Raw genomic sequence first — 14,161 nt, 5'->3', positions numbered from 1 at the left:
TCTTCACCTGAAATGGGAACAATGCAGGTTGGAGAATGTACGTCTGCCCCCCACCGGCCAACAGGGGGACTACATGAGGTTCCAGTCTATCTGTACGCCGAAACACACACACACAAACAAACAAAGCAACTGTAGCTGTGTTCTTTGTACTGCCTCTCACATAGCTCTATGAGAAAAGACTGAGAAATGTGTAGAGGAAACGAGGAGAAATCTAGTTGTTTATTCTGTATTATCCCAATTTCGTGGAGAGGTGAAAGATGCGACTAAACATCACCTTTATCTGACAGCCAATAAGAGCAGTCAATCAGGAAGTGCAACGCTCTATTTCACAGAACATTAGGTTAGGGAGGAACATTACACCTCAGCCTTGTTGCTTCATTGGTAAGGGAGGAGTAAGTGGTTGATGGTTCATTAGTGTATTTCTTTTTATGGTATGCCTCATTCACCCATTCAACACCCATCCATACAAGCGCTTTTTTCTGTTCTTTTGAAGATGATGATGATGATGATGATGATGATGATGATGATGATGATGAAGCCTTTATTTGCCTGCAGCGAAATCGGACCTCTTCCAACCATACATATGTGACCAAGTGGTCGGCGGAGTTATGAACAAAATAAATAAACTTGACAACGCCACCTAGGGGAATTACACCCCCAGGAAATATATTTAAGAAAAATAAATAAAAGGAATAAAAGAAGACCGCACAGATTCAAGGATGCACACTGAGGCAGGTTGGCTTCCAATATTAAAACAGTTTTATTTATAGAAATAAATAAAATATTATAAATAAAATATTAAAAGTCAAGATGTAGCGTCATTATTGACAGTGTCCTACAGTAAAAATAAACAATCGTGGAACTTGGACTTACCAGCAGCCGTGGAACCAAAAGAAAATCACACCAAAAGAATCACTGCAGACCACCCAGTGCTGTACAAAAGAAAGTGTGAAAACGACCCACCACCTGAGGTCCCAGGGCCACTGGCTCGTCCTCCTTCACTAAAATAAAACACAGAAAAGTATGTTAAAAGAATAAAAGGACACTGAGCGTCAGGCTCGCTACAAATCATAAAAAGACAAACACACTTTAATAAAAGAAATCACACACACACACACACACACACACACACACACACACACACACACACACACACACACACACACACACACACACACACGGGAAAGGCTTATTCCCCACGGGTCAAACTACCACTCGTGCTGGTAATAATTATTCTCAGGCGTAGGCCGGTCTGGCTCCCCACCGGCTGAGACCGGCCACCCAGGCGATTTAGAGTCCCAGCACGACACTCGGGCAGAGAATCACTTCAGCCCGATCATAGAAGTGTGGGTACAAGCAACAGTCCAGGATAAAATAGAACACCAGGCGAACCCAAAAAAAAGGTAAGCCTACTTAATAAAAACAAGATAAGACAAAACGAGACAAGACAGCAGACTCCACCAAGGAGGAGTTCACAACAGCAGCTGAGAAGGCAGTCCACTCTTCCAATTTAGGTTGGACAATTTACCATGGAGAGGTGAGTACAGCAGTGAACCCTGAAACAGATAAGTGTAACCTTAAACTCTTATAGCTATGAATGCTAATAAAAGTAGTTCTAACAGCTTACCCCAGGACCGGAGGCACTATACTCTCATTGGTGGAGATACCACGAACACCTTTCTCCGCAATGGCAGAATTAAACAGACTGCTGCGCTACAACAGGCCGGAAAAGGATATTAACACCAATTCCAGTATTCGGAGGGAATCCAAGGTTAAGCGAGAGCATACCTGTAGCTGTCGTATAATCGGCTCTTGCTGATCAATCCGTCGCAGTACGCCAGCATTTACTGCTGTATCGTACCAGAAGCTCGGGAGGAATTAATCCAACAAGACATGGGCTTAGCTTTATACAGGCTAGCGCCACCCTGCAATCAATGTGCAGGTGGGTTCCCAATTAACCCGATCACCTGATACAAGGAGCGAGTGCAGCGGAAAGAGAGCGAGGGTGGTAGAGCGAGCGAGAGAGAGAGAGAATGAGAGAAGAAAAACAACGGAAGGCGAGTAGCCCATCTGGCTACACATACATTACACAAACATCACATTGTGGAGACAGGTCAGAACAGGTAAGGTATAGAAAAACAGGAGAGGAGAAAAAAAGAGAACTGAGCTCCTGATAGGGGATCAGTATGAGAACAGAAAACATGAATCTTCACACCGTGACACCATGAAAACACGTGACAAGCAACAGGGTTGGGTGAGTAGGGCTAGAGTAAGCCAATGTAGACAGCAGCATCGAGTCGTGGCATCTCTGCCCAGGTCCAGCTGACCCGCCGTCTGCATCAGATGGGGGCCAAGCATCAGGGCGTTTGGAATAGGGAAGGGAGTGAGTGTGCATCTGTGTCAGTGTACACGTGTATGTGTGTGTGTGTGTGTGTGTGTGTATCCTGTGTTCAACTTGAGGGAGAGTGTCCTTTCACCCGGTTGAGCGAAAGTCAGCAGTCCTTCAGCCAAACCAGGTGTCCTTGAAGGATCGGGTCAGAGAGACTAAACATAGTCCGGTTATCAGGGACAAGAATTTGTTGTTCAGGAGCTGCATGAGTGAGGGAGATGATTGTTTGGGTTAATGCGGACACCAGGTCTAACTATTTCCCATCGCAAAGCCGTGAGCTTCCCATATGGTGTTCCAGAAACACAGTCTGAGTACTCACAGCTTGCCCATCGTCAACCATGCCGGCGAGCCTAGTGGGGCTTTGGAAAGCTGTAACCGCTTTCTTTGTTCTTCGATAAGCCAGGTCAGAGGCAACTCCGATCAGCCAGAGCTCTGTTACCATGGTTCATATCGGTAGCTCTCGTTCAGTGTCCTCCATCGAGAGTGTCTCCAAGCACACAAACTGACCATCGAGTATCCGGCAGCAAATGTCTCTGCAGGACAATCAGGGCTCCCCCGAGCCCAAGCTTCTCATCAAGAGTGGAGTGTGTAACATTCACATTCAAATGATCGGGGTTCGGTATCTTGCCTAAGGAAACTTCGGCATGCGGACTGGAGCAGCCAGGGATCAAACCGCCAACGTTCCGATGAGTAGATGACCTGCTCTACTTCCTGGTCGACATCCTGGTCAGGATTGTATGATGGACTTCATCTGCGTAGATTATGTATGAACTAAGTGTTGATGCTAAATACCTAAATGTGATGAATACAAACCCTCCAAGATGAAAGACAAGTTACAGATTTCATCTGCTTTCCGCATGGAACACAGAAAGGACAGAAATTAAACCGATCTAGATTTTTAGATCTGTTCTTTGTGCCAAACGGGATGTAACTGTGTGATCAGTGAGTGATCAACAGGAAGGAGTGTACTTCCTGTGCGGCGCTGTCCTGACTGAATCTGATCCATAGCATCATGTCAACATATAATCTTTCAACACATGATGTACTCACCTGTACAAGTTATCTTTTCCACTGAATGTTCTGATTATATTCTGTGACCACAGCAAGTCGATAACAGAACAATTTCTTCTGTGCTTGTTATTCTTCTCGGTCAAAAGGCACAGAGACTGCTGTTGCACATCTGGCTCCTTTGCAAAAGCAAATTTAAACCTCACGAAACTTCAAATTTACATAACAGCCATGAAGAACTAAGAGAATCTCAAAAGCAAAAGTGGGTCCCAAAGGGATCTGCATGCATGCTCGAACAACAAGTTTAATCTTCTGAAAGGTCACAGGAACACACAACGTCCTGTAAACAACCAAAGGCCTCTGATGGATGATGGCAAAGATCACAGGGCTGTGTCAACAAATGTTTTTCTGGACAGATGAGACCAAAAAATGAGAAACATGATGTTATGAGAGGAAAAACAGGATAAACGCTGCAATGTAAGAAATCAGAGATAAGACAAGAAGTTTGGGCTTTATGCCTCATCTGGGTCAGCATTTTGATCCAACCCCGACGTCATGATTCTCGTGAAGCAGAACAACTATTCAAGAAACCACTAGATGGCAACAGGTCAGCATCTCCCTCTCTTTGTTAAACGACAGTAATGAGAGTTTTTATTCTCAGCAACTAATACTTTACTTATTGTTGTAATAAAGAAACAAAATATATGTCACATTTCTTCTCATCGTTTCATTTTTTGTTGGCTTCCCTTCAAGGTATTAAAATTCAGATTGACCCTTTGTTTACAGTAACGTGGTATTTCATATAGAGATTTTAGCACACATGGGTCTTGTATAACTGTACTTTCAGAAAGAAAAAGAAACAAAGAAAGCATAAATTTTACATGAGGAATGTGTGAAATCAAATTTCACACTGTTATTGTTCATTACTGCAGATGTTAAAGCTGTCATTGCTATGGGGATAGCTGTAGGAATGCTTGTTCCTCTGTCCCCTCCTCTAACGCTGTCCACAGCTTTCACACTCGTCCCTCCTTTACCGTGTGCCCTGTTAAACATCAGCACACACACATTAAATGTTTTCTCTTTTTTTTCCTTTTCAAATGCAAAAATCCTCACGACAGTTGTCTGGATACCTTTTCCCCAAACTAAAACCACAGTTTACCTTTCAGACAAACTCATTTTGATACTTTTTTATATATCAAACATGATAATGGATACAATTGTTGGATACAATGGATACAACAAAAGTCGCCGTGATTTGGCGCTACATAAATAAAATTGAATTGAATTGAGTTTTAACACCTGTTTTTATTGGTTGCTCTTGAGTGTAAACAGTTTGAATCAAAATGAAATCAAACACAATATGATTTAAAGAAGTTTTATGTAGCACTTTTTTAAATGCCATAACACAAGGCCAACACATTTACATGTGCTGCTGATACATGTGCACTGTATGGAAAGCCAGGTTCCCAAGGGCAACGCCGCAGCTAGGTGGTATCCCACACTGTTTGCCGGGAACGATCTGGAATCAGGCTGTTTGCTTTCTGGGGCCTTTTGTCTTTCAGCAAAAACATTCCCGACATGGGGGCAAGCAGAGCACGCTGAGGGGGTAGCAGTTCAGACCAAGCAGGGCGGATACAGGGCATCCAGCATCCTGGATACCCGCTGCTGCTAAACCTCATCCATGGCGACGCATCGGAGGATTATCAGAGCTCTCGAGGCTCAGCTTCTACACCACTGCCGTATTACATGAGTGGGTCGAGCTGGTGTTATACATACTTTAATATTTAGCTCATTTGATCTTCATTTGAGGCAGTAAAAAACAAGACTGCATGAAACACAGAATAGAATTTAAGTGCCACTTTTATAATCTGGCAACAAATTACTGTGACTACATGTACATTTATGCAATTGTTTCAGTTTTCTTTAATAAAGATGATATGTGTCAACCACTTTTAGACTCCTGCATAAGTGCCGTTGTAGAAGAAAGGCTGATCTGTCACACAGTGACCTATGACCTCGGGTGTCCATCTCTGGATCTTGGGCTTGCCGTCTTGGCCTGGCCGGACAATGACGGTGCTTCTGGACGCCACGGAAGGGTCTTCATTGAAGAAGTTGAAAGGCCTGAGAAAGAAGCCCACGGCATTTCCCGGAGTTGCAGTGTTGGGGATGTCCTCTGAGTGAGGCACATGTAGGAAACCCACTGTCACCCAGGCTACCAGGTCCTGCATGCAGAAGACCGTGGAATTTTTACTATAGTGCTCAGATTAGCTGTTTTTTTTTATCTACTTAAAGGCCAAACGAAAGAACGTGTGTCATTCTTGAGCTACTGTGATGATGAATGATTCTTTTGAAAAGAGAAAAGCTAAACTAACGACATAAACTCTTAGAAGGACGCTGTCCATCAGTGTATTGTGACTCATTACATAGTTACTCTCTGAAACCAGTAAAAACAGGATGTGAATTACATTTGAGATAGGTGACTGTATCGGTTAAGCTACTGGAGCTTGCTAAACCTGTTAGCGAGCACTGAGATGTGTTTGTCCTAAAAAAGTAGATTTAAACAACATTATTAATGTTGGCTTTTTCTGTGGGATATATTTCAGGTTTATTTTCGATGAGAAAGCTCTCAGTTTAACTTCATGCTGAGGTTAGCACAGTGTGGAAATATGGGACAATAAGGTATACGTGGATCGAGGTTTGCTACTGCACCTGATTGACTATGTCCTCGTTGTTGCGGATGTAGTTCTCAAAGGACACCGCAGGTTCCCATGGGTCATTCTGGGTGTATATGCTGCTGCTGGTAGCTTCGCTATCCTTATGACGTGTCACAGCCAGAGGATATCTAGGCGGAAACATTTCACCAGGAAACATTTGTCTGTCATTCTGACAGATGACAGGTGAAGAAAACATAGAGACAAAGTGCCGCCTTGTGCTGTGAGCACCTACTTGTATGAACTTGTAGTAATGTCTGTAAGAGTGGTACGTTTTTATATTTGTATATTAAAGGAGTCACAGATGTGGATTTGGGAGAATCATACAGCGAGTTAGATGAATGCCAAGTATGTGAGTTCAGCACGAAGATGCACAGTGGCTACATTCAGAGCATTTCCACCAGGAGGAAATAATGAGTATTTTTCTCATTATCAACATAAAGACCAAGTGGGAAAGTACCACAGCTGGCCTCATTCATACACTGTGATCAGTGATTTCACCTGTATCAGCACATTTGCCTGGCTCATCAATTCATTTCTAACATCTTTATGGTTTTTTCAAGTTGTTTTTATGCATAGAAATGAATAACTGATTATACCTAGTCAAGGAAACAACATGTTACCTGGACCAGCTGATGCCATTCTCCTCTCTCCAGCCTCTCGGGAGGACACTGTGTGCATGTGAGTTAAACTGAATCCGGTAGCCCTTCTGGTGGCCCCATTTATTCTTCTTATTGGGGTTGTAGAAGTGCACGTAGCGGGGAAACTTTTTGCCAAAGCGGAAGGCGGCCGATCGCTCGGTCCTGTGTTCTGTCCTGTGGAGCTTGGACTGGACGATGAAATGCTTTGGGCTCCACGGATTTGTGAAGTTCACAAATTTGAGATCCAGGGTCTCAAAGCTGTTTTCTCGACCTGAGAGGGGAAAGAGCTGTCAGGAGAGTCTGGTCTGGTGATGCCTCTACAAAAATATTGATTTTGCATGAGAAATCTCTAGGTGTAACAGAGTTGTCCACATCAATACAAGATGTTGTTAGTTATTCACTTAAACGTGTCGCGTAGCCAAGATCAAATGATGGGTAAAGTCCACAAAGCCTATTTATCTGGCACGGCATCTGTAAAAGGCTTAGTCATAGCTCAGAGAGAGGTGCCTTTTTGCCATTATCAGTGAACTGAGGCCACATTGTGCTGTGTGTGTTAGAATAATAAAGCCAAACAACTTCACAAAGCGTCTTGTTCTCTTAATTCTCAGCATTTATTTTCATTTCTGTATTTGAGCAGTTTCTATGGGGGTGTGCAAGCAAAAAGAGAATGTGTTTATGCTTAAATTAGTTGCAGGATAGACAGAAAAAAATCACGTGACTTCACTATGATACTCACCATCAATATCCAGGTCCACTTTATAATGGATGAGGTGTGTGTGCAGGTTACCCAGCACGTAGTTGTACACCTTTGAACCATAGTGAAGGCCGTTAGGTGTAAAGAAAGTGGCGTGGATGTATCCAGTGGCACTGACCTTCACTTCGACCACCCCATTCGGGTAGAAGAGGAAGTCCCAGATATAATCATAGTTGTAAACTGTTGAGGTTGTCCGCAGCACGAGCACAGTGTTTTCCAGCCCTCCAAAGAAATTATAGCCCCCCTGAAAGTCGGAATTAAAATGCCTCCTCAGAGGCATAGCCATTGTCATCTCAAAAATACAGAGAGCGTTCTTATGGCGCACAGGCTTGTCTGTATCAAAGTAGTGGTAAAGGTCAATAAAAGTGGCAATTTCTGGGCAGTCAATTCCTGGTGCCAGCTCAAAAGTCGAGGTGCCCATTGCCCAACCTGCATCGATGTACTTTGTTTGCATGGCTGCAGGAGTATCACCAGCATAGAAGGCTATAGCTTCCTGGAGGCTGATCTCATAGGCGATTCTTTCTCCGTTGAAACGGAGATCAAAGACTTGCAGCCCAGCAGATGAGCGGACGCGATATGCAAAAGACCATCCTGCATATTCAACAAAGTTGCGATCGATGTGGTAGCGATGCCCCTGAGGCTCAACGAGCTTTGGCCCATGCTTATTCGTGGGAGTGTTGATCTGACCGCGAGGTATGTAGGTAGAGTAAAAATCGTCATCGCTGTGATCAGGTAGTTTCAGCTTTTCCACTTCCCCTGATTCATACTTTTCTACCAGTTCCTCGACGCTGTCAAAATACATGCTGTTGTACCAAACCTTTTCAACAGTCCACTTTTCCGGATCCAGGTCCTGGTGGTTGACGAGTACCTCAAATCCAATTGGGTGGATGAAATAACCTTCCACAAACTTCTGCAACATGATCCAGGTTCTCCTCTCCCCTGGATCCAGCCCGCGAGGGGCTATGTCTGAGAACGTCAGGCAACGGTTAGAGCAGTTGCTATAAGAAAACCCTCCTGTGGTCTCAAACAGGAGTTTGTGAGCTTTGTTTGAGATCTTCTTGAGGATGTCATTGATATGGTCATACTCTACCACAGTAATAGGTCTGGACTCAAACGTTACGGGCTTTGCCCCTTTGAAAGTCTTGACTTCGTGGGATGTTGGGGACGGCAGAGGACTGACAATATACTCGGTAATGTTGGGCTGGGCCTGGTTTCCAAACTGGATAATGACCCGAGCTTGGCGTGGGGGTTTGGCGTGTCCACGGTCCAGAGCTTTTAGGGCCTCATGCTTCTTGGGTAAATGGAGTTCCATCAGTAGGATACTGTTCTTATTCAGAGCCCTGCTACGAGCGTTAGTAAGCCCCATCTCTGGAATACCGTGCAGGTAGGCCCGCACAGCTTTCATCTCGTGCACCGTGAGGTCAGCAAATATGGGCGCACCATGATGAGCCCATTCTCTGGATCTGGAAGCAATGCAACCAGCCAAGCACACGAGCTGCAGCAGGCAGAGAGACTTCATGGCTGTAAGGGCAAGATGGTGAGGCTCCATTAGAGATTTTACAGGTCTTACAGCAAATCATGTATGCAGTTGCAGCTTCATTGCTCCTTATCCACACTCTAATAACTTTTCTTTTATAGCTCTTGTGTATATTTGCAATGAGCAGAAAGACAAAGCAGAGTGCCATACTCCCCAACAGAATGCAAAAGAAAAGCCTTTCTCACCTTGATTCCTCTTCTTCTCTTCACAGCTGGATAAGGCAGTTCTCCCTCATTCACGCAAACTGTATCAGCCCCAGTTGCAACACACTGCTGTCCCTCCCTCCGTTCGCCCTGCCTAGTTTATGCTGCACACAAAACAGAAACAGCAGCATTGAGTGCTCTTTCAAAGGACACTGACAAATCAGTGCTTATTTAAATATCAAAATTCCCATTAAGTCACTCGTGCTTGTGCTTGCATAATGGAGTTTATGTAACAGTGCGACAAGTGACGCGTGGAGTAGATTCTTGCTTCCTTGGAAACCATTTGCAGCCTCATATCAAGGAAAAAGAAATAAATCAGCGACAGTACCTGTAGTCCTGCTCCTGATGTAAGGCGAGGCTGTACAGTCCGTCCCTCTGCTTCAGCAAATGATCGCGTCAGTGTACCGTTACTAGTCTTTAACCTCTGATTTTGCAGTGAAAGAGGCTGATTGGCTGTCAGCGGGTTGTAAACGTGATTCTTTAAATAATTGATCCTTCAAAGGCAAGGTAAGCACCTTGCAATAACAAGGCAATTCATGGTGCTTTGGACGAGGACGAGAAACATAAAGGACACACGAAAAGCACATAAAGAAAAACTGAAGACAAACAGTACAGAACGAGTTCTGAATTAACTGCAGCTGGATGTTATGCTTTTGCAAGAGGCCTTTGAAAATGTTTTCACTTGATATGAAGGAATTTGAAGGGTTTGTGAAATCCTGCTTAGATGTACAGGACATGGTTTGGTGAAGGAGAGCCACTTCATCACCACTAAATAAATAGCTAGTATGACAGGGATACAAAACATATTCCAATGTTGTCAGAAGATTAAAGACTATATATTTGTCTCTGTATTTATATGTGTGTGTGTGTGTGTGTGTGTGTGTATATATATATATATATATATAACAATTCTGTAACTGTAACTTCGGTCGTTGCTGTGCTTTTTGGAAGTCGAATTTCCCAGAGGAACCCACCCGAGGGATTAATAAAGTTCTATCTTATCTTATCTTATCTTATCTTATCTTATCTTATCTTATCTTATCTTATCTTATCTTATATTCACTTATCTGGCAGCTACGTGACATCAGTGCAGGGAGCACAGCTTTGAAAACTGGAAAATCCCAAATCTGCCATGTGATTAATGTACATGGTTGTTGCATCGCACAGCGGAAAGCGTGTACACTTTGTGGAGTCGTTTGCCCGGCGTTCGCCTCTTTCGTTATAACATTGCAGACAATGGTTGTGACTGATGTTTCGCAACTTGCAATTCATTTACTGAGAGGTGGACTTTGTCCTTTAACTTTCTCTCAAGTGACCGACGCTGGAGCTAGAGTGAAAGGTAAAAAAGTTGAATCGCCCTTTGCTAAAATGAAAAATATTTTATCAACCGTCTCCTTTGCAGCAGCATGTTATCTGGAATTTCCCACACTTGTACAAATACATCTACATACTGAACGTTGTCCAACAGTTTAGTCATTCTTATCTCATCACTTTTGACTAGAATGCTTGGGGGGAAAAACTAAAGACAAATGACACTGAGCCAGTTTCCCAACAAAATGAGGGATCAGCTCTTTAAATTGTTGAATATTAGCTCTTCTTTTATATAAGTACGTTTCCCATACAGACATATACATTTACTGGGAACATAATGCTGAATGCATGATCGATTTTTCGTACTTACAGTCCTGAGAAATCACATCTGTTGTTTTTCGGGGGGTTTTGCTACATTTGAACAACAACTGATCGTCTCTGAAGAAAACAAAGTTGATACTCTGGAAGAACACAACGGGAAAAAACAGTTTTTATAATAATTTACTCAGCTGTAATTCTAATCAATTTAATACCTTCTTTTAAAGAAAGTAAGTGCACCATTTGTCCTAAAATTATCTATATCTATTCCAGATGGTTTCAGTACAGTGGAATAACAGTTTTTTCCTCAAGAGCTTTGCAGATCCTGTCATGGTGCCAGCACAGTATCAGACCCCGGATACCAAAGGTTCACAGGGTCTGATAAACCTTTGGTATTCCCCCACCCCCCGGGTCTCTCTCTCAGCTTTTCCCGTAGTTGACGATGATAACATATGTGAGCCCACTTTTTCCCGTCAAAGCACACTGTATTTCCAGCGTAAACGAGTCCATTGGACACATTGTTTTATGTATGCCAGTAGCTTATTTTCACTTTCCTCGGAACCCAGCTGTGGTGACAGCTGTGTTTGATCGTCTTGGCTTAGGGTCAAAAGGTTAGCTGGGGATTACATTAATTCTAAAAACTTTCAGTTCCCATGTCTGTTGACATGCTTCATTGAATAAATTCCCCCAATCATCCTTCTAGAAACGCCTGTCTTTACAAGATTAGGCTCTGACAAACATCTCTTTATTCTGTGTCGGAGGCTGCACCCCTGCTATCAGATCACCTCCAGTGTCCTCGATGTTTGACTGGGCGAGGTGAGAGGATGTTTCCTCCACAGGTCCGGTGACCAATGCCTCTCATCCCAGCTGTGACCTTGTCCTTTATATCCAATGGCAGCAGGCGCAAATGCTACTGTACATCCATTTAGTCACCCCCCACATTTAAAACACTACATCTGAGGCGTTACTACCTCCATAAGCAAAGTATCACTCCTGTGAGGACTGTGTGTTTTGGAAAGAACAAAAAAGAACGAAAGAAAAATCCCAGAACAAGGAGTCCAATTAAAAAAGGATTGTGGAGGTAAGTGCACTGTATGTAAGCTGTTGGATGACAGGGTAATAGACCTATTTTATAGGGAATCTTCTGATTGGTCAACAACCTCCATGAGGGTCAATATTTGCCTATGTTTGAGCTTCTAATGAAGTTTTTTGTGCAGATTTAAAATCACAATTTCACATCTGGAATTAAAGTCTAGCAATGTGAAAAAGACCCATCTTTTTACAGGAATTTAAAACCAACACAAAGGAGCGAATTATGGAGAAACTACTGCTGAGTCTACTTGGTCTGCAGACAGTAATGGGGACGGGGTGAGTATGGTCAACCCAGCATTAAGCATATTTTGCAGTGTAGAGACGAACTATGAGCAGGATTCATCTGTATGAACATCTGTTACAATGTAATGCAAAACACTGATTGATGTTAAAAATAAGTAACAATAATGAAAATATGAATACTTCTACTACTGTTATTATCATTAATATACATTTACTTAGTTGACTAACTCAAAAATATGGTTTTCATATTGTAGTTTTATGTTTTAATTTCCCACAGAATAAATATTTTTGATGTTATTTATATTTCTCTGGCTTTTACCGAACAATCTTCCAGTACAGACTTATTATTTCACTGTATAATTTAAAAGTTTATTGATTGAAAAGAAATTTAAAAAGGCAGAGAAGTTAAATCTCCGATGTGCTCAAAACTTTCAGCTTCTTACTAAAAGTTTTTCATTCGATGAGTTTGTTGAACTTTTCAGTACAGTAAAGAGTTTGGAGAGCACAGACGCCTTTTTCATAGCAGTGTACATTTTAAAATAGGCGTCGATGTGCTGAAATATGCGCCTGCAGATCGTAATGATTTATTAAGCTACATACTAATTTTTTTTTACTCTTTAGTGAGTTCAAAGAGTAATTTCTAATATTCTCAAAACAGAAAATTCAGTACTACTTTATAATAATGTTACAGTATTAAGCATTAGTAAGATACTTAATTCATCAGTTATACAGCAGTACTTCTGTCATTTATGAACGTGTTATGTTTCTGTATGTATGATATGTTTCTCCATCTGGTACTGTTACATCGGTACACTGTTACAGTGACCTGGAGCATGTTAAGAGGTTAAGTTAAATATATCATGTCCCAGACACTGGTGTGAACACAGGACACAAGAAAGGGTGGAACAAGTCCTGTCCCCCCGCCTGCAGCTAGAGGTGAGGTGTTCAGAGGTGTATCAGTACAACACCCAAGGATGGAGGCTGGATGTGGACAGGATGCGAGTCAAACACGGGGGCGATGATGGTATAGCTCTGTACTACAAACAGCAGGGCTCCGAGGCATCCTGTTTCATGTACAAGTAAGTGACTCGTTTGGTAACTGTCAGTTTGTTCAGATCAGGGGTTTTATGGGCACTGTTTAGGTGAAGTGTTGATACCTTTGGTTGTGCTTGTAAAATGCAAGTAAATCACATTTAATTTAGTCAAACATAGATTACAAGCAAATGCGACAGAAACCACCTTAGATGACAGCAGCTAGTGTGACAGCTAAAAGAATGCACAAATGACCAGTTTCCGGATGTTTCTGTTCACCTCAGACCGCCAGAGATCCAGAGCCAGATGCTGAACAAGACAGCGAGAGCATGTTGTGAGGGCTGGGCTGGCCCGCGCTGCTCTGAGGGTGAGGACGAGAAACCAAAAAGCTGTTTTCATTGAATTTTGTACATTTTCTAAAACGTATTTTGATCTTTTCAGTTGCAAGTTTGTTTCTTTGTCTTAAAAAATAGTGCTGTCACGTTTCTTCAGTTTAAAACTGGTACATATCATTTTTAAAGGATTACAAAATCACTGCTTCATATAAATTTGAATTTGAAATTCACTAAACAAGTGACTACACCATGATTTTCCACTGCACTTACATTTTCCTTGTCCTTGTTCTATAATGGTCAAACGCATCCTGACTCCTAGCTGTGGGTGTGCGTGGTCAGTGCTACTCTACGTGGAACTGTGTGGAATTCCCTGGAGTTCATAATTCCTCACTTATGCCCATGGAGCAGTGTTGCAGCACTCTGTGGGGACTGAGCTGGAGGAATGCTTCAGACCACACATGTTTGTCTTGCACTTACACTTTGCTTCCAGGTTAGAAACCATGCACATACGTGTATCTGATCTAAGTTCAGTGCATTTTATTTGTTTATTCTTCAAAATCCTTCTCCTTCACATTTTGTCAGTAATG

The 14,161-nt window shown here is 42.5% G+C and overlaps 2 protein-coding genes and 1 long non-coding RNA gene across 4 annotated transcripts in view; 1 reads left to right on the top strand and 2 right to left on the bottom strand.

The window, feature by feature from the left end:
* Positions 1-238: 238 nt before the first annotated feature.
* LOC147321439 (uncharacterized) lies at positions 239-2,198 on the bottom strand. Its single transcript, XR_015130941.1, has 3 exons — positions 1,789-2,198; positions 1,628-1,713; positions 239-1,556 (listed from the first exon to the last, which is right to left on the bottom strand). It is a non-coding gene; the product is annotated as an uncharacterized LOC147321439 (long non-coding RNA).
* Positions 2,199-4,682: 2,484 nt separating this feature from the next.
* Positions 4,683-9,650, bottom strand: aoc1 (amine oxidase copper containing 1). 2 transcript variants are annotated; one of them, XM_086305367.1, is made up of 6 exons: positions 9,572-9,650; positions 9,226-9,347; positions 7,486-9,024; positions 6,732-7,020; positions 6,107-6,239; positions 4,683-5,619 (listed from the first exon to the last, which is right to left on the bottom strand). In XM_086305367.1, the coding sequence occupies exons 3-6, from the start codon at positions 9,020-9,022 to the stop codon at positions 5,350-5,352; spliced, it is 2,229 nt and encodes a 742-aa protein (XP_086161493.1). In that variant the 5' UTR covers positions 9,023-9,024; positions 9,226-9,347; positions 9,572-9,650; the 3' UTR covers positions 4,683-5,349. The 2 variants fall into 2 exon arrangements, with proteins under 2 accessions (XP_086161493.1, XP_086161492.1); XM_086305366.1 differs by lacking the exons at positions 9,226-9,347; positions 9,572-9,650 and having other exon boundaries at positions 7,486-9,052.
* Positions 9,651-12,187: 2,537 nt separating this feature from the next.
* The window catches only part of sspo (SCO-spondin), a 101,225-nt gene continuing 99,251 nt past the window's right edge, over positions 12,188-14,161 (top strand). The window contains exons 1-4 of the mRNA XM_086305321.1: positions 12,188-12,240; positions 13,095-13,286; positions 13,524-13,606; positions 13,894-14,064. Of these exons, the coding sequence (XP_086161447.1) occupies positions 12,188-12,240; positions 13,095-13,286; positions 13,524-13,606; positions 13,894-14,064 (499 nt within the window). The remainder of the gene's footprint in view (positions 12,241-13,094; positions 13,287-13,523; positions 13,607-13,893; positions 14,065-14,161) is intronic.

This window comes from Aulonocara sp. 'chitande type north' Nkhata Bay, linkage group LG9, assembly GCF_057382095.1.
Source record: "Aulonocara sp. 'chitande type north' Nkhata Bay isolate Kocher_YH1m ecotype deep benthic linkage group LG9, A_spYH_male_GT1.1, whole genome shotgun sequence".
Classification (NCBI taxonomy): Eukaryota; Metazoa; Chordata; class Actinopteri; order Cichliformes; family Cichlidae; genus Aulonocara; species Aulonocara sp. 'chitande type north' Nkhata Bay.
This window is presented reverse-complemented; position numbering and strand designations above follow the sequence as displayed.